This window comes from Zingiber officinale, chromosome 5B (genome assembly GCF_018446385.1).
Source record: "Zingiber officinale cultivar Zhangliang chromosome 5B, Zo_v1.1, whole genome shotgun sequence".
Classification (NCBI taxonomy): Eukaryota; Viridiplantae; Streptophyta; class Magnoliopsida; order Zingiberales; family Zingiberaceae; genus Zingiber; species Zingiber officinale.
Window position 1 is genome coordinate 3,083,868 of NC_055995.1, and position 20,085 is coordinate 3,103,952.

General features: G+C 46.9%; 2 protein-coding genes across 2 annotated transcripts; both read right to left on the bottom strand.

Moving 5' to 3' along the window:
- Positions 1-16,213: 16,213 nt before the first annotated feature.
- LOC121987203 (glutathione S-transferase F10-like) lies at positions 16,214-17,114 on the bottom strand. The gene is made up of 3 exons (XM_042541097.1): positions 16,954-17,114; positions 16,839-16,887; positions 16,214-16,773 (listed from the first exon to the last, which is right to left on the bottom strand). The coding sequence occupies exons 1-3, from the start codon at positions 17,101-17,103 to the stop codon at positions 16,307-16,309; spliced, it is 666 nt and encodes a 221-aa protein (XP_042397031.1). The 5' UTR covers positions 17,104-17,114; the 3' UTR covers positions 16,214-16,306.
- Positions 17,115-18,223: 1,109 nt separating this feature from the next.
- LOC121983923 (probable aquaporin PIP2-6) lies at positions 18,224-19,621 on the bottom strand. Its single transcript, XM_042536620.1, has 4 exons — positions 19,249-19,621; positions 18,875-19,170; positions 18,649-18,789; positions 18,224-18,560 (listed from the first exon to the last, which is right to left on the bottom strand). The coding sequence occupies exons 1-4, from the start codon at positions 19,538-19,540 to the stop codon at positions 18,441-18,443; spliced, it is 849 nt and encodes a 282-aa protein (XP_042392554.1). The 5' UTR covers positions 19,541-19,621; the 3' UTR covers positions 18,224-18,440.
- Between the last annotated feature and the right edge of the window lie 464 nt (positions 19,622-20,085).

Sequence of the window (20,085 nt, forward strand, 5' to 3'; positions counted from 1 at the left end):
ATGAATGTAAAAACATCTATAAACGTACGTGGCCAACTAAGAGAACCCCTTTTTATACCGTCTCTCATAACCTCCGCACTAATGAGGTGGCAGAGAATGTCTGGTGTCAGAATATGTCGAGTGATGGAGGATATGCAGTAGCCTCCTCCATGTAGAAGAAGGTTCCATTATGTATATATGTCAGGCTAAGAGAATATTCTTTGAAAAATAGCTATTATTCTCTGAAAGGTTGTTGTGATTCCCTAACAATATTATATCATAGAAGAGATCCGACCGGCTTTAGGGCCAAGCGGGTATATGCTAGAAGCCTTGCTTGTAAAAAGTGGGAAGCTAAACCCAGACGTCTGATCGACTCTAGGCCAAGCGGGTATATCCAAGAAACCTTGCTTGTAAGAAGTGGGAGGCTGAGTCTCGGATGTCCAACCAGCTCTGGGGTCAAGCGGCGATATACTGAGAGTTGTTGGGTAGGAGTCATGCTCAAGAGAAGTGAGAAACTGATAATTGGATATCTGATCGACTTTGGGGTCGAGCGACTATATGTTGGGAGATGTAGGATGGGTGTCATGCCCAAGAGAAGTGAGGAACTGAGTTCTGATATTCCGACCGACTCTAGGGCCCGGCGGCCATATGCTAGGAGCTCTACCTCATAGAAGTGAAGAATTGTACCCTTGACGTCCGACTGGCTTTGGGCTGAACAAATATATGCTGGGAACCTTGTCCTTGCAGGGTGGGGAGCTAAGTTCCTAGATCTGGCTGGCTTTATGTCCGCTAGGTTTATGATGAGAGTTTTACTCATGAGAAATGGGGAGCTAAGTTATATAGCTCTGACTGACTCTATGTTCGCCCAAATTTATGTTGGGAGATGGGCCCATAAAATATGGGGATCTAGACCTCGTAGATTTGGCTGACTCTTGGTCTGCCCAGGTTTATGCTGGGGCCTTACCCATATGAAGTAAGGAATTGTGCCCTTTACCTCGGCCGACTCTTGGTCCACCCAAGTTTATGCTGGGGCCTTGTCCATGAGAGGTGAGTCACGTATGTCTGGCCACTTCTAGGACCGATTAACTAAATGTTGGGAACCTTGTTGATGAGAAGTGGGGAACTGCTCCCCTTAGCCCCGGTTGGATATTAGTCTGCCCGAGTTTATGCTGGAGTTTCCCATAAGAGGTGGCTCATGGGAGGTAGTTCGTTCAGATACTTACACCCTAACTTTGACTCCCACCTCACCGTGACTTTAACCGTTACATCGCCTTGACTTTGACTATCACATCATCTTGACTATCGTCCCCACATTACTTTCGAGGTCACTCTCCACACATCGCATCACAACTAAACCTCGTAAATTGATCTCGAAAACTAAATAAATCATCCCTGCCACCTCTTTGCGCAGTTAGTAGACTCGGTTGCAAAACTCTTTCTCACCCACTTCTTAAAGAAGCTCCAAGAACAAACCAAAGGCCTACATTAACTCTTCTGCGACATCTAGATTGATGAAAAGTTGCCACTTTTCATCCTTTTCATTCTGCACTTCATCAAATGCTCGATGCAGCTTCAAGAGGAGATTGATATTAACCTCATGGTATTGACCACAACATGCATTTAAAGTGAGCTGAACGATCGAATTCAGAAGGTCTTGTGGGAGGTGGAGGTCTTGTTGAATTCGGCTTCGTGTGTTAGATCATTTGGAACAGTAGCCTCTGTAATCTCACTGTTCACTTTAAAATTGACATCAAAATTGTGCTCCTCTTTTCTTCTTTGATAAGCTCCAAACATCGCTCTCTGACTTTTCTCCTTTTGAAGGATATCAGCATCATCCACGGCTTCCATATAATAAAACTTATGTAATGATTTTATCATCACTTTATCTGGGTCTATCTCTTCTTCTTTAGGATCTTCCTCCTCTTTGTCATAAACTGGATTATTAGTCGCCTCAGTCTCATCTCCCATTTGAATTTGAGATTTCTCTTCCATTATAGCATCTTCATAAAATTTGTTATCATTCATCTCATACTCATCATAATATGTGTCAGGATGAGAGGTTTGATGAATTTCATCAACAACTTCTTCATCTTGGTATCTTCTAGGTCAAATTCTCCTCTAAATCATCTTCGAAATCGTCCAGGTCATCTCAGGTGTTGGAGCTATTGTTCTCTGATATGACGCGTTGTGAGTGACTCTAAAGGTAAGGTGGAGGTGATAGTCAAGACAATGTGGCAATCAAAGTCAAAGTGAAGTGACGATCAAAGTAAGGGTGTGTGTGGCCGAACGAACCATTTCTCTTGGACAAGGCTCTCAGCATACTCCCTCTCATCTACCTCTAGCGGTTGATCCTTTGGCGATTAGTCCAACGAAGAGCTCAACTTGCTCTGATACTAATTGTTGGAACTTTGACACCACTAGAGGGGGTGAATAGCGTCTCACCCAAGTCATCACTTCCTACACTTGTTAGTACACAACGAAAAGCAAAATACAAACTAATAAGAAGAATGCTAAACTCTATAAACTATAAGGAAAGATATCAAACCAAAACAAACTGAAACACAAGGCGTTTACGTGGTTAGGAGATTAAGGCTCCTACTCCATGGTTGTCCGTAAGGTAGACGATCCTGATCCATTGGTGAATGACTCCCCGGAGAATCTTCGACTAGCTCAATCTCCTTGTGGGTGGAGCAACCTCGCCACAATCTTGATCACGTACACACGGATCACACACAGGATCTTGGAAGACTACTAATAGGGGTTAACCATCTCTATTTCATCAACCATGTCCAAGCACTCCAAGCTCTATTAAATAGAGCTCGGGAGGAAACCACCAAACTCTTTTTCCGCCACTAGTCGACTAGTACAAACATAGTTAACTAGTCCTAAGTGAAATTCGACCGTTGTAAGACAACAATCGGCTACCAGCCGACTGATGAAAATACTAGTCAACTGCTACAGTAATACTATAATACTACTACAGTAACACTACAGTTCTACTGCAGTAACACTATAGTAACACTGAAATTTTACCCTGAATACAGTCTCTCATGCACTCGTCCTTGCTCGCACAACCTAGACCTAGCCTTCTAACCTCCTCCATCAGCTTCGCGTCCCTCGGATGCCTCCTCATCATTCATGCCTTACCTTCTATAGCTTCCATCGACCTTATCATTATTGTCGGGTCTTCCTTTGCCAAGAAGTCACGCCTCCAGGAATTCTTCCATTGCTAAGTCACACTTAGACTTACGTTATTGTACCTGTATCCTGCACACTCACAATGCATATCAAATACAACAATATGCCTAACTTAAATTTTTTTTCCAAACATCAAAATCTAAGGCACTTAGATTACTCCAACATTCGGGTCCTACACCATGCCTCCAACGCCGTGCTTCTAAGCTTTGAGGTTCAATCCCAAACTCTCGTGTCGATCGATCGAGTTATAAGCGAGTGTGCTCTCGCGTCTGTCCCAGACTCTCGTGCAGCTCAGTTTAGTTATAAGCGAGCTTGCTCTCGCTCCTTTCCCAGACTCCTATGATGCTCAGCTGAGTTATAAGCGAGCTTGCTCTGGTGTCTATATCCAAACTCTCATACCGTCCGGTCAAGTTATAAGCAAGCAAACTCTTGCACATGTCCCGAACTCTCGTGCTGCTTGGCTAAGATATAAATGAGCTTGTTCTCGCGCCTGTCCAAGACTCTCGTGACTCTTGGGCAAGTTATAAGCGAGCTTGCTCTCGCACCTGTCCCAGACTCTCGTGTTGATCGGTCGAGTTATAAGCGAGCATATTCTCACATCTATCCCAAACTCTTATGCCAATCGGTCGAGTTATAAGAAAATGTCCTCTCGCGCCTGTCCCAGACTCTCTTGCCGAGTTATAGTGAGTTTACTCTCGTGCCTATGTCCTAGACTCTCATGTTGCCCGGCTGAGTTATAAGCTAGCTTGCTCTCACACCTGTCCCAAACTCTTGTGTCGCTTGACCAAGTTATAAGTGAGCTTTCCCTTGCGCCTATATCCTAGACTCTCGTGTCGTTCGTCTGAGTTATAAGTGAGCTTACTCTTACTTCTATTCTAGACTCTCATGCTGCCTAGCCGAGTTATAAGTGAGCTTGCTCTCGCGCCTGTCCCAAAATCTTATGCCACTCGGCCCTGTTATAAGCGAGTGTGCTCTTGCGTCTATGTCCCAGACTCCCATGTCACTCAATCGAGTTGTAAGCAAGCAAGCTCTCACACCTATATCCCAGACTCTCAAGCTGCCCGACTAATTTATAAGGCCGCTCGATCGAGTTATAAGCAAGCTTGCTCTCGTGCCTATGCCCTAGACTCTAGTGTCACTCAGTCGATCATGCTCTCGCGCCTATGTCCCAAACTCTCGTGCTGCTCGATCAAGTTATAAGCGAACGTGCTCTCACACCTATCCCAGACTCTCATGCTGCTTGACCAAGTTATAAGCGAGCATGCTCTCGCGCATGCCCCAGATAAAAAAAAAAAAAAAATCTCATACCACTCGGCCTAGTTATAAGCAAGCATGATCTCGCACCTGTCCCAGACTCTCATGCCGCTCGACCGAGTTATAAGTGAGTGTACTCTTACACCTGTTCCAGACTTTCATGCGTCCCGGCTGAGTTATAAGCAAGCATGCTCTCGCTTCTATATCCTAGACTCTCATGCCACCTAGCCAAGTTATAAGCAAGCATTCTCTCGCGCTTATTTCTAAGACTCTCATATTCCTCAGTCGAGTTATAAGCGAGCTTACTCTCACGCTTATCAGCCGAGTTATCAGTAAGCTTGCTTTCACGCCTATGTCCCATACTCTCATGCCTCCCAGTCGAGTTATAAGCGAACATTCTCTCGCGCCTATCCTAGAGTCTTATACTGCCCGACCAAGTTATAAGTGAGCGTGCTCTCACGCTTATCCACGCCTATCCTAGACTCTCATGCGATCGACCTAGTTATAAGTGAGCTTACCCTCATACCTTTCGGCCGAGTTATAAGTGAGTTTGCTCTCACGCTTCTATTCGGCATTTCCAATGTGCGGGTTGATATTTGGTCTGTCCATCATTTTCTTTTCTTCGGTCGGCAATTAGTCCTTCTGAAACCTCCTTGCTTTAATGCCACATGTAAGTCCCGATGCGGTCGATAAGAGAGGGTAAATTGCCTAAAATTATAAAAATACCCTTTCTTACAACTTTCGAATTTAAATTATAAAAACACTTTAATAGACAAGATTAAATTGCATAAAAGAAAGTACGAGACTACCGAATTTATTTAGTTGACAACAAGAGAAGTTGCTAATCCAAGGCAAATGAAACTCAATATATCAACTCCTTCTTCAACACAAGTCGGAGGCAAGGAAGCCTCGTGCGGGACATTGACAACTCAAAAAATGAAGAACAACAATGAAAATTCAAGTATAGAAATATTGTCTCAAATGAAGAAGATTTGGGCTCTATTTATTGTCCACTAATCGAAAATAGTTGTTTGCTGATGTGGCAAATCTGGGCCCCTGGACTTGCTCCAGGCACCTGGACCCGCTCCAAGCACCCCCAACTGTGCACCTTATATGCTCGCAACGGCTACGTAATGATGCAAAGATAGATTTTTTTTTCATGTCTAAGCGCTCCGACCGGTGCTGACATGGACCCAAATAGTGATCCACTGCGACATTCCTTCGAGGGCATTTGATCGACACCAAATTAGTCTGGGCGCCCGGACAAGGTCAATTCCCATTGACTTGTCTGGTGTTCCACTCTAGTTGCTTGGGTGTTTTCTGGCCATCTATAGTTGAGCTCATCCAAACCCAACTCCAGCCTTCTCTCCTTGAGGAAGCTTCCACTCCGGCTTCTTGTCCCTCGAAAGCAACGTGCGTGTTTTCTCGCTCCACCAATGTACTCTTCCTATCTTCTCGTCTCTCGAATGCACCGAGACCGTCGACTCGATTCTCGTGTCATCCTTCTCATCTGCTGCGTATTTCACTCGACTTCTTACATTTCTAAGTCCTTGCACACTCAAACGTAAGGCATCAAAACCACAGAGCCTAACTTAATTTGGTTAGTTACATCAAAACCATTGTGGAGTACTTACATCAACTCTTCACTTCTCATGAACAAGGCTCTCAGTATACACCCGGTTGGCCCTAGAGCCGGTCGAACGTTCAGGACTCTGCTCCCCACTTCTCATGAACAGGACTTTCAGCATACATCCAGTCGACCCCAGAGTCGGTCGAACTCCCTCTATGAGACAACATTGTCAGAGAATTACAACCACCTATTAGAGAATAACGGCTACTCACCAAAGAATATTCAATTGCTTTGACATATATACGCGATGGAACTTGCCTCTACCTAGAGGAGGGTTGCTGCCCATCCTCCATCATCCGACATATTTTAACACCAGATATTCTCTGTACATCTTATTATTGCGGAGGTTATGAAGAGCGGTATCAAAAGGGGGTCCTCTCCGTTGGCCATGTACATTTGACGTTTTATATATACGCACATGCACTCATCCACACTATGGTTCTACTATTGATCTTTTTTCGATTTTCGCTCGGTTACTGTTCTGACTTGAGCATTGGAGTGTGTGCACCAAGAACCCCCTCCCTAGCCCAGTGACTAACACTTTCTTCTCTCAGTTCTTGCTTTTGTCTCGTAGGATCGATCGTGTCATCAGGGTCTTTATCTTCTCACAGTCAACATCAGAGTCACCTAGCCAGCGCACCATCTTCTTCACTTTCAGACAGAATCATTCTCCATGACGAAACCTAATCATTCTTCGAAAGAAGTTTGAGTGTAACCAAAGAGAAGAAAATAATCTTTTTTTCTCAATCTATAATCTTGACCTTGCCTTGTTGGTCTCGTAAGCGTTGCAAGTGCTCCCATCATACCGATGCTAGACCTTTGAGCTTAAAGGTAACCAATTTTACTTTCACCTAATCGGAAATTTTCTCATAACAAAAAATCCTCTCCACTTTGTTGATCCAATCAACGAAGTCCTATACTAATAATGAACTAGAAAATACGTGCAGATTAATATGAAAACTTAGGCCTCTATAATGTTCCTTCCTACCATGACATTCTTAGTATGTAGCCCGTTGGTGATAAGTGTTCTTGAAGGTAGACTCAGATCCATAATTTGATATCTCACAATCTTCAAGATTTCACTTCGTTAATGCTGGATTAAATTTGTGACTCGCTTTTGTAAATCCTCAACCTTGTCTTGGATGCTTCCACCACGATGCGAGGCTTCCTCAGTCGGAACCTGCCTGACACGACCATGAGTATTACCATGACGACCTTCCATTGGATTTAACGCTCGGCTTCCTCAAATCGGAACTTGCTAGCTCTGATACCAACTGATGCTAGGCATGATAGTGATTATCCTATGAGCTAACAAAAAGGGGATTTGAGGAGAAGATAAGAAAAGATAACCACTATCCTTTAGATTTTTTCAAAAAAAAAAAAAATTTATTTAATAACTAGGAATAATTCTCAAATAGCTAAACAGATGATTATATAAGACTCTTACCTTAAATTCAAACAAAAGAAAAAAAAAATCCTAATATATAGATTTCAATTACTATCTGGTAAAAAAAAGGAAATAATTTTTTTAAATAAATGGGAAATAAATTTTTTAAAAAAAATTATTAACAACTCAAATCCTAAAATTCCTAGACATATTTAAAATAAAAAATAAAAATTATCAAAAATTTCTAAAATACCAAAAAAAAAAAAAAATCTATCATCATCATTACTTTTTTAGTTCCCTCATTTAGTCCAATCATTTTTTTTTCTCTTTTTATTTTTTTGTTATGAAAAGAAGCCAAAAAAAAAAAAATCAAAAACAATGATTCTTCCACCATGTCGTTGACTACTTTCAATAATTAAGCAAACATTGACAAATTAACCACCATGGCCCACGCGGACACATAAAGAAGAAACACTCCAGCTTAGTTAATTAGATTAACTGTCCAGTAGATTTTGCTCATGAAAAAAAGAAGGAACATTTATAATGTGTTATATACAACAACAATAATAATAATCAAGTATTTTTTCATTAAGTGAGATCGATTGTATGAATTCTTTTACGTCATTGAACTCTATCACCTATTATATCATCATCTATATTTAAATAAATTTTATCTTGTTTTATTGTTGCTAATCAAGTCTTTTTTGGTCTTCCTCTTCCTCGTTTGATATGCATATTTATCATAGTTTCACATCGCCTAACTGGAGCATTTATTGGTCGTCTAAGTACATGTTTGTACCATCTTAATTGTGTCTCTCGGAGTTTTTCCTCAATAGATGCAACTCTGACTTTCTCTCTAATGCTCTCATTTCTTATTTTGTCCATCTTCGTATGCACACACATCCACTTTAACATCCTTATCTCTGCAACTCTCATCTTCTGCTCGAGTCATAGACCAACATTCAGCTCCATATAACATAGCAGATCTAACTGCGGTTTTATAGAACTTACCTTTAAGTTTAAGAGGTATTTTACGGTCACATAAAACACTCGACGCTCCCCTCCATTTCACTCATCCTGCTTGTATTCTATGTAAGACATCTCTCTCAACCCCTCCATCATTTTGTAAAAATGATCCTAAATATTTAAATCGCTCGGTTCAAGGTAACTCGTCCTCTCCTATCTTAACAATTGTTTCATTACTTCTAATATTGCTAAATTTAAATTCCATATATTCTGTGTTTAATCTACTAACCTTAAAACCTTTTCCTTATAGTGTTTCCCTCAAAGATTCTAGCTTAGCATTTACTCCTTCACGTGTCTCATCTACCAAAATATTATCATCTGTAAACAACATGCACCACGGTACTGTGTCTTGAATGTGCGCAGTGAGTTCGTCCATAATTAGTGTAAAAAGATAGGGACTTAGAGTTGATCCTCGATGTAACCCTATCTTTATTGGAAATGCTTCAGTTACTCCGCCTGAAGTCTTTACTCTGGTCGTTACATCCTCATACATATCCTTAATTAGTTCAATATATGTTACGCTAACACCTCTCTTTTCTAAAATTCACCATATAATTTCTCTTGGGACTCTATCATACGCTTTTTCTAAGTCAATGAATACCATGTGTAGATCTTGTTTTTGCTCCCGATATTTTTCAATTAATTGTCTAAGAAGATGTATAGCTTCTATTGTCAACCTTCCAGGCATGAATCCAAATTGATTTTCTGTCACTGTTGTCTCCTTCCTTAATCTTTTTTCTATTACTTTTTCCCAAAGTTTCATAGTATGACTCATTAGTTTAATACCCCTATAGTTTGCACATTTTTGTACGTCTCCCTTATTCTTATATAAGGGAACTAGAGTACTTATCCTCCATTGATCAGGCATTTTTTTCGTTTTCAATATCATGTTAAATAATTTTGTAAGTCATTCAATACCTTGTTTCCCTAAGCACTTCCATACCTCTATTGGAATATCATCTGGTCCAACGACTTTTCCATTGTGCATCTCATTTAAAGTTTGTTTTACTTCTGAAGTTTGAATTCTACGATAAAAATTAAAATTTTGATGCTCATTTGACCTAATTAAATTACCCAAGTTAAGTTGGTTTCCTAAACCTTCATTAAAAAGTTGATGAAAATACCTCTTCCACCGCTCTTTTATTTCTCCATCGCTTACTAATACCCTATTACATTCATCTTTAATACATTTTATTTGGCTAAGATCTCTTATTTTTCTTTCTCTCACTTTAGCTATTCTATAAATATCTCTTTCCCCTTCTTTTGTATCCAATTTTTGATATAACCGTTCAAAAGTTTCATTTTTTGCATCACTCACCACTTTCTTAGCTTCTTTCTTGGCTATTGTATATTTTTTTATGTTTTCCTCATTCTTACAAATATATAATTCCTTATAAGCTATTCGTTTTTCCTTCACTTTCTCTTGTACTTTCTCATTCCACCACCAAGATTCTTTACTTAGCGGTGTGATCCGGCGATAAGAACAGGGACCCTCGTTGTAAGGGGTCAACGCCACGTGGAAGTCAAAGAGCCGGGCGGTTCATCGAAGAAGGTCGGACCAGCTAGGCCGACCGGAGAAAGGGGGCTGACCGACCGGGCGGCCTCCCGGTCTTTAGCCGAGGGCAAAAGGCACCCCTATGGAAGTCGGGGTTCCGGCGCTCATGGGGCAAGATCGTAGGGCCGAGCGGACAGCACGCTCGGCCGAAGACATGAAGCATACTGCTAACAATCGCCACAAAACACATTACCGATAATTTCCCAAGTGCACCATTATACATGACCGGTAGGACGGAAGGCAGACGTGGGCCGGTCGGACGCACGGTAGGAGTTCGGGGAAAAAGACAAGGGACATCTTCTGACAGCTGGCATGCTTCGTGATATGGTCATACTCCAAATCACGTGACGTGGGGTTCCACTGTCCCATCGAGGACATGCTTGGACTGTAGCAGTATGGGTCAGGTAAGCTCACTGACAAGCCCTTACTGGGGTATGGGCCACGGACACGTGTACACCTCGATATGTGCACACTCGCTTCTCCACTGCCCTATATAAAGGCCCTCATCCTTCACCGGAGGTACGCGTTTTGACACCTTTGGAGCCACCTTTTTCATCTGCTTGCCTGACTTGAGCGTCGGAGGGTCGCCGCCGGGAACCCCTTCCCGGCCCGACTTCTGTGCAGGTTCGCCGGAGTTTCTGGCGACCAGTTGAAGATCCACGTCAGCATCCGAGGAGTGCCCCATGCCCAGTATCCATTGATTCAGCATTCGGACAGGATCAATTTGGCGCCGTCTGTGGGAACGCTCCTGTATCCGAGCAGAAACAATGGACAACACTGGACGACAACACACGGTGACGCTCTCCACGGAGGAACTCGACGCTCTGGTCGAGTTGAGGGCCGCCAAGCTTGTGGAGCAAAAACAAAAAGCAGCAACCAAGCGGCCGGAGCAGCAAGCCACGTCCGCGTCTGGTGGCCGAGCGGAAGCACCGCAGGCCACCATTGTATTTCATCGGGCCCTATTCCACACCCCCGAAGCTGCAGCAATCCATAGAGATCGGGGATCTTCTTCTGATAAAAGGCCCAGACGAGAAGACAGAAAACGAAAAACCCTCCGAGCGGAAGGCCGTCGAGCTCCGACGTTAAAAATCGAGAGACGAGCCGGCGTCTATAAACCCTCCGAGCGGAAGGCCGTCGAGCTCCGACGTTAAATATCGAGAGACGAGCCGGCGTCTATAAACCCTCCGAGCGGAAGACCGTCGAGCTCCGACGTTAAATATCGAGAGACGAGCCGGCGTCTATAAACCCTCCGAGCGGAAGACCGTCGAGCTCCGACGTTAAATATCGAGAGACGAGCCGGCGTCTATAAACCCTCCGAGCGGAAGACCGTCGAGCTCCGACGTTAAATATCGAGAGACGAGCCGGCGTCTATAAACCCTCCGAGCGGAAGACCGTCGAGCTCAGACGTTAAATATCGAGAGACGAGCCGGCATCTATAAACCCCCGAGAAGAACACTGAGCACAAGAGTTCGAGACGAGCCGGCGTCTATAAACCCTCCGAGCGGAAGGCCGTCGAGCTCCGACGTTAAATATCGAGAGACGAGCCGGCGTCTATAAACCCTCCGAGCGGAAGGCCGTCGAGCTCCGACGTTAAATATCGAGAGACGAGCCGGCGTCTATAAACCCTCCGAGCGGAAGACCGTCGAGCTCCGACGTTAAATATCGAGAGACGAGCCGGCGTCTATAAACCCTCCGAGCGGAAGACCGTCGAGCTCCGACGTTAAATATCGAGAGACGAGCCGGCGTCTATAAACCCTCCGAGCGGAAGACCGTCCACGTGATACATTCCGGCGGTAAGAGCCGATCGACGACAGAGCCTGTTCTTTAAGGCCAACATACGGCCGAGTGGCTCGCTTAGCAAAAATAGATGAAAAACCCCTTTTTAGGTAAGGTGCTAAGCAAAAGACGGTTAATACGAATTAAAAATGGAAGAGCGTGAGCGAATAACGTCCGCACGCCGAGCGGCTATGCTGTCGCATGCTGAAAGGCGTTTTTTGAAAACAAGCGGCTTAAGCTCATGTTATAGTATGAAGCCAATCGGAGGAGTTTTAAAGAACACTTTAAAGATGACAAGAGAAAAATTTCTTGCCCAAATCCAAAGTTGCAAGAACAGAAAGATGATCTATTTACGCCAAACGCGGGGCAAACAAAGGAAACTATAGCAAAAATAAGTTGTGCCGAGCGACAAGGATACAAAAAAGATTCATTGTTTGGCCGAGCGGCCCAGTTACATGGGGATTCCTACTCTAGATATTCATAAAGCGTCGAGGGGATGTTGTTGAGGAGAGTCGTTTGATCTGCGGCCGGGATAACAGCGGACTCGGGAAGATGCCCCTTCGACTTCAAATACTTGGTGGTGGCGGTCATAGCCAGGTCGAAGGCCGTGTACATCCGCTAACAGACTTTCTCCGAGAATTCGGGCGAGCGGATGTAATTCTGTCTCAGAGCGGCAACTCGGCTCGGCTCGGCCCCTTGGTATTCTTAGAAGGCCAATTGAGACGCGGCAAGGGACTCTTGCAGAGTCTTCAGCTCGTCCAGATGTCTGCTTGCGTCGGTCGCATGGCCCGCCTTCTCCCGGTCGAACTGCTCTGTCAACTCCTTTATCTTCAGCTCCAGGCCTCGAGCCTCTACGTTCTTCTTCTCCAAGTCGGAAATGGCCGTATTTTTCCGAGTGGTGGCCAAGGTTATTTTTGTGTCGAGCGACTTGACTTGTCGCTCGGACTCGGCCAAGGCATGGGCCTGATCGGCTGTCTTCTTCTGCTCGGCTGCCAGCAGAGTTTGAGATTTCTTCAACTCCTTTTGCAGCTCAGCATACGAGGGGCCTTGAGAGTCGGACGGACCGCTAGCCGCCTTCAGTTGTCTCAACTCCTCGTCCACCATGGCTAGGCGATTGGGGACGACGATCTCCTCCACCCATCTCTGGCAAAAGAAAATTGTTAGCAGCCGATCGGAAGAAGGCAGGCAGATCTTCAGAGAACGATCTTACCCCCGTGGCCTCCTGCATGTGGCTATTGGCCAGGTTGCGGAGGGGGATCAGCGCGACGCGCTCCCGAGCGTCGGCCCACATCTCGGCTAGAGGCCCCTTCAAGGTGATGGTGTGCTCGGGCACGGTCGGGCGGTCGGCCTCGGGCAGCAACTCTTCGGTTGGGAGATGAAGAGAGACTCGGATAGTGCGGCCGTGGCCGGGGATCGTCCGACCGGCGGTTGGAAGGGGATCAGAAGCAGGCGCAGAAAACTGGGAATGAATGGTTGAACGTTGGACGGAATGACGAGCAGGCGGAAGGGTGCTGATCGGAGTAGCCTCAACTGGAGCAGCTGGCTCGTCCCAGTCAGAAGGCGTCCGGTCGGACGAAATGGTTTCGGCCTCAGGCGCCTTGCCTCGAGCGATTGCGGTGGCCCGGTCGAAGGGTTGGACCGCGGAGGTAGCAGAGCGCAGCGGAGTCTCCACCCGGCGCCTCTTTTGTAGAGGTTGCTCCTCCTCCCGAGCGGAACCTTCCTGGGGGGCAGTTGGTTCTCCGGGGGGGTGGCTCCGTTGGCCACGTTCTATTGAGAAGCTTGAGCGACCGACTCAGCTTGAGTCCCGCTCTCTCATTCATGGGAGCCGACCGGCTGAATACCCAGCGCTTCCATTTCCTTGGCCGCCGCGGCCTCTAGCGCCGCCGCCTTTCTATTCAGAACGCCGGCCATCACCGAATCCATCATGATGTCAGCTGCAGGAGAAAGAAAAGAAATCAGTTAGCAATTAAAGCAAATGTCCAAGCAAAATTCTTACCGAATCCGGTCGGAAGAGGAGTCTGTATGGGACTCAGGCCGAAGATGTACATCACTCCTTCGTGAAGAAACTTGTTGATGTCAAGTCGCAGACCGGCTAGTATATTTGCAGCATGGAGATAGTCCGGTCGGGTCTTGAACTTCTTCAGCTCGGGAGTGGGAGGTAGGCTGACCTGCCACTGGGTCGGGAAGTTGGCCCGATCGGGCATACGGATGTAGAAAAAATAATCCTTCCAATGTTTATTGGAAGAGGGTAGTTTGTTGAAGAAGACTAAGCCGGGCCGAGCTTGGAACATGAAGGTGCCCGGCTCAGCTTGCTTGGGGTAGTAGAAATAAAAGAAGACCTCCGGTCGGAGGGGGATGTTGTGAATCTTGAACAAAACAACAACACCGCAGAGAAGACGAAAGGTGTTGGGTACTAGACTGCCGAGCGGCACATCAAAAAAATTACAAACATCTACGATGAAAGGATGTACAGGGAACCGCAGACCGGCACAGAAGGCTCCGCGCGGCGACCTGTGCGGCCGAGCGGAAGGACCGGCTAAAAGAAGTTCAAAATCGTCGGGAATATCAAAATTATCAGTCAGGATATCAAAGTCACGCCGGTCGAAGCGTGACTGCATGGTGGTGTACCATGGCCCAAGGGACTGGTCTTCCGGATGAGAAGAACTAGCCATGGTCCGATCGGAAGGAATCGAAAAGGTAAAAAGGCAAAAGGAGGAAGACAGCGAACGAAAAGATATCCCGAGGATGAAAATATGGAAAAGGAATGTAAGGAAAGCACCGGAAACAAGGAAAGATGGCCTTACGATGAGAAGGAGCGGAAAGAAGGCGCCAGAGGTCGTCGGAAAGCAGAAGCGGAATCGCCGGAGCTCCAAAGCGCTGGGGGCAGGGGTCGAAATCGCAAAGGCAAATGTGAGAGAGAAGGAAACGAAGGATTTATAGGGTGGAGGCCGGGCGGTCTTCACCGTCGGATCCAGGTCACGGGAATCAAAGCGTGCATCGGGCCGTCCATTTCGAATCGCTTCGATCACATCAAAGCACCATGCCACCGCCGCCGTGCGATGATGGCGTTGCGCCACGTGGCATTCGACCATTAGAAGCATTTAATGAACGCATGCTCAGCCTTAATGTCGAAGATTGGCGCAGATTACGAGGAGATCCGAGGAAGGCCACTGGTGATTCACTCAAGGCCATCTCTGCGGTAGGCCGATCGGAGAATACTAGCCGCCCGGCCAGACTCGCAGTCCAGTCAGTCGGACTAATCGCCTCCTTCGACTAGACTTGAAAGGGAGGTAAGTGATCCGGCGATAAGAACAGGGGACCCTCGTTGTAAGGGGGCAATGCCACGTGGAAGTCAAAGAGCCGGGCGGTCCATCGAAAAAGGTCGGACCAGCTAGGCCGACCGGAGAAAGGGGGTTGACCGACCGGGCGGCCTCCCGGTGTTTAGCCGAGGGCAAAAGGCACCCCTATGGAAGTCGGGGTTCCGGCGCTCATGGGGCAAGATCGTAGGGCCGAGCGGACAGCACGCTCAGCCGAAGACATGAAGCATACTGCTAACAGTAGCCACAAAACACATTACCGATAATTTCCCAAGTGCACCATCATACATGACCGGTAGAACGGAAGGCGGACGTGGGCCGGTCGGACGCACGGTAGGAGTTCGGGGAAAAAGACAAGGGACATCTTCTGATAGCTGGCATGCTTCGTGATATGGTCATACTCCAAATCACGCGACGTGGGGTTCCGCTGTCCCATCGAGGACATGTTTGGACTGTAGCAGTATAGGTCAGGTAAGCTCATTGACAAGCCCTTACTGGGGTATGGGCCACGGACACGTGTACACCTCGATATGCGCGCACTCGCTTCTCCGCTGCCCTATATAAATGCCCTCATCCTTCGCCGGAGGTACGCGTTTTGACACCTTTGGAGCCACCTTTTTCATCTGCTTGCCTGACTTGAGCGTCGGAGGGTCGCCGCCGGGAACCCCTTCCCGGCCCGACTTCTGTGCAGGTTCGCCAGAGTTTCTGGCGACCAGTTGAAGATCCACGTCAGCATCCGAGGAGCGCCCCGTGCCCAGCACCCGTTGATTCAGCATTCGGACAGGATCACGGTGCATGCCCCTTTGACTCACCGAGGACACTCTTAGCTACTATTTTAAACTTTGATACCATCTTATCCCATGTTGTATTAGAGTCATCGTATATTTCACCTAATGCTTGTACTTCTACCTTCTCCTTAAATATATGTTGCTTCTCATCTTTTAACTTCCACCACTTAATTTTAGGAATTGTATATATTTTCTTTCTATTGATACTATGTTTAAGACGTATATCCAACACTACTACCCTATGTTGGGTAGTTAAGCTACCCTATTTATAATGTGTTATATAAAAGTCGATTTTTTATTAAAAAAAAATAGATTATTTACTCTTAAACTTATGATTGATCATACTGATAACAGAATTTTTTATATTATTTTAACATTATTTATATTAGTTTAGGCTTAAATAATGTGCGGCGGCTCTTGTTGCATCTGGACGACCCTCTTCCATGAGGCGCGGCTGGATATGGCCTCCCACCAACGAGCCACGCGCTTCCTGGATTCGAACATTGCGCTGAAGTCGGTATATTGGACGAGGCGATGGGCGTTGGGGAGGTGGGAGAGGTCGGCGAGCGTGAACTTGTCGCCGGCCAGGTATTGAGTCTCGTCGAGCCGGCGGTCGTAGATGTCGAGCACGGTATTGAGCTTCTTCTTGCCGCGCTCCACAGCCTCGCGGTCCTGCTCCAGCGCCAGCAGCGGCGCGAAGGCAAGGTTGTAGACGAGGTCGGAGGCGGGCGGGTCGAAGTTCCGCGCCTCCGTCAGCAGCCACTGCTCGATCGAGGCGCGCTGAAGCGTGCCCGAGCCGAGCAGGTCCTTGTTCCCCTGCTGCGCGTACTTCTCCGCCACGTGACGGCAGATTTCACGCGAATCTGCAATTTCATTTGTCGATTAGTTCTCAAACAACAATGCAACCGCAGAAAAGTAGTTCCCTCACCGACGAGGATCTGTTTTCCGTCTTCGAAAGCGAGGGCCTGCCCGAAGGGCTACAACGAGAAGTGTAAATTTTAATTCTGTAAAATATAATTAATTGTTTCACAATATCGGTATACCTGCAACTTGAGGTAATCAGGGAGTCTCCTTTGTCCCTTGTAGTTGTCGACGCGAATGAGTTGGAACTCGATGTCCTTCTCGAAGAGGCATGTCAACACCCTGGCCACCTCCGCCGACGTCGGCGACCCGATGACCTTCACAGTCGCCATCGGTCGCGTGTTACCCTACTGCGCTGGCTCTTCGGTTTAAATAGGGAGAAAGTGCGGGCGGTCGGGCGGCAAGAATAATACCTTGCTTCGTAGGAAGAAGAATAAAAGACAAAGGGTGAAAAAAAAAAAAAAAAAAAAAAAAAAGTTGGAACCGTCATCATAACGGCCCCTGGGTCCGAACAAAGGATGCAAAAGTGATGCTACGAAGGGGTGTGAATTGCAGGATGGGCATCAGATGAAGGTGTGGGCACGTAGAGGTCACAGTTGGGCTTGATTTGGGTAGTGTGGGCCGTGCACAGCATGGCCTACAGGTCAGACCAAGCATGGCCTGGTTCAAGGCAGAAATAGCGAGTTTGGAACCTTATTTGAGAATCTCTTTCGAGTTTTGAAAACGACAAAAAAGAACAAGGAGCTTTGTTTTCTTTTTCCATCAAAGTGAGAATCTCTTTAGTGTTTTATATTAAAAAAAACAAAGAACAGAAAAGAACGAGGAGCGTTTTTTGCTTTTTGTTTTTTCATTTTAGTCATCTGCACAGACAACGGCACTTTTTCTCCCCCCAGTAAAAGTAATCAGGCAGCGGGGCCTGGTCTGCCTGGCGTCGTCGTGCCCCTCGCGCTTTGGATTCTTTAATAATTCAAACTTTTACTGCACTACTCTAGACGATTCAACGTGTGGCCAGGAAACGACGGCCAGCTCAGTGGATTTACCTTCGTGTTAGCTGCCAAACGAAACCGGCCGTACGAGCTTCGGACAACGCACCCAATGGCACTTCACCACCTGCCTAGTCTCGAAAGGACACAGTGCAGCCTACAATGGCTAGTGCCAACTTTAGTTTTCTTGCCCGTCCACGAGAATTCACCTCTCTTTTGCATGCCTTCAGGGCAAGTGCAGGTGCCCCAGCTTTATCATAGAGCCACTATTGCAGATCCAACACACACCCTCCACCACCTCTTTTACAGACCCTTTAACTTTGTGCTGCAGCGCCTTGACTGAGTACTGAGAATTGAAAGGCTCGTTACTCAGGCCAGTTAAAAAAGATATTTCAATGCCATTGATGCAGGAGGAGGAAGAATGAATTATATATATGCAGGTAAAAGATAATTAAAGAGCCAATACAACTTAATTAATGATACTGCAAATTAAAGAGAAAAGAAAACGACAGCATTGAGAAGCTAAGATCATGAAACACATACACATCAATCATCCTCAGTTTTACACACAAGAAGACAGAAGGGGAAGGAAGGAAACCAAAGATTAATACAAGCATGGTACGGCAATCAAATCAACTAATAGAAGCTGCCTAACTGCATGCTCCTCTGCCCTGTCCTGCGTTTTCTTAGTTGGCGGTGTTGCTCCTGAATGATCCCAGCGCTTTGATGGCCGCCGCTCTCAAGATAAACTGGTGGTACACCGCCGCGGCCAAGGCTCCCACGAGAGGGCCTACCCAGAAGATCCACTGCGCCAAAATATAGCGCTCGTTATAACTCAAAGAAAGCTTTTTTTTCCCGGTTTTGTGAGTTTCTAGAGTTTCGCGAGTTACTTACGTGCTCATCCCAGGCCTTGTCTTGGTTGTAGATAACTGCTGCGCCGAGACTCCGAGCAGGGTTGATGCCGGTGCCGGTGATGGGTATGGTGGCGAGGTGAACCATGAATACGGCGAACCCGATGGGAAGTGGCGCCAACACCTGCAAATTATTCGACGGAACGCTTCTTAGAAAAGATAATTGATGACGCATTTTGAGAAGTTGCTTGCTCCGGCGGCCAACGTACAGGGATGTGGGAGTCGCGGGCGTTGCGCTTGGGGTCGGTGGCGGAGAAGACGGTGTAGACGAGGACGAAGGTGCCGATGATCTCGGCACCGAGGGCGGTGCCCTTGGAGTAGCCGGAAGCCACTTGGTTCGCTCCGCCGCCAAAGGTGTTGTACTGGTGCTTCATGATCCCCTTCACGATGCCTACGCCGACGATGGCTCCCAGGCACTGCGCCACGATGTACAAAACCGCCCTCACCAGCGACACCTTCCTCGCCAGAAATAGCCCGACGGTCACCGCCGGGTTAATGTGCCCGCCTGCAAATTTAATATCGAGCAAAAACCCCCCGTTTAAGCGACCGGGACAAGTCAATTAACAAGCACAACGCGACGCACCAGAGATGCCGGCGGTGCAGTAGACGAGGATGAAGATCATGCCGCCGAAAGCCCAGGCGATGCCGAGGATCCCGACGCCGTTGCACTGGTCAGTCGAGTTCTGCTCCTTGTGGCCGATGACGGTGGCGATGGTGACATAAAGGAAGAGCAACGTGGCTACGAACTCCGCGATTAGGGCGCGGTAGAAGGACCAGAGGCGGAGCTCGCCGAAGTCCAGTAGCGGCGCCGGCGGGGGATCCGTGTAGTCCTTCGGCCGCGCCTCGTCCGCCTCCACGCTCACCTCCTTCGACATGATGACTAGTCTCGCACGCTGCTCGTGCTCCCACTGCTGCTCTCTCTGTTACTCCGTAGGCATGCGACCGTGAGGGGGGCATTTTATGGATAAGTATGCGGGCAGATTGGAATATCGATTTTTTTTAGTTTTCAATAATAAACAAATAAATAAAAAATTAAACAAAAAAAAAAGCGGGTAACGAATCAATCATTCACGCTTTAATTCCTGCGCTCAGTCGAGATGGCTATGGTTGTAAAGAAGGTGGTCCCGGTGGGCCCCGGTGACAGCGAGACCATGTGTGCTAGTCGCCTCAGTGTTGGTTTACGGTCCGGATAGAGGCAGAGAGGGAGGCGGGGCCAGGCTGTCACCGTCGCCTCTTCCGAACTTTACAACCCAACGGGCAACGGCTGTGGGTCCCGCACTGCCCGGCTTTTACTTCTATTTTACTTCAAAGTGAGCGAGCCAGGTCTGTGAAAACCTGAGCCAAATGTTTGGCCAGATTGGGCTCGAGTCAGTCTAATTATGGCAACTCTGCTTCCAGTGCAACACCGATGTCGGCAGTG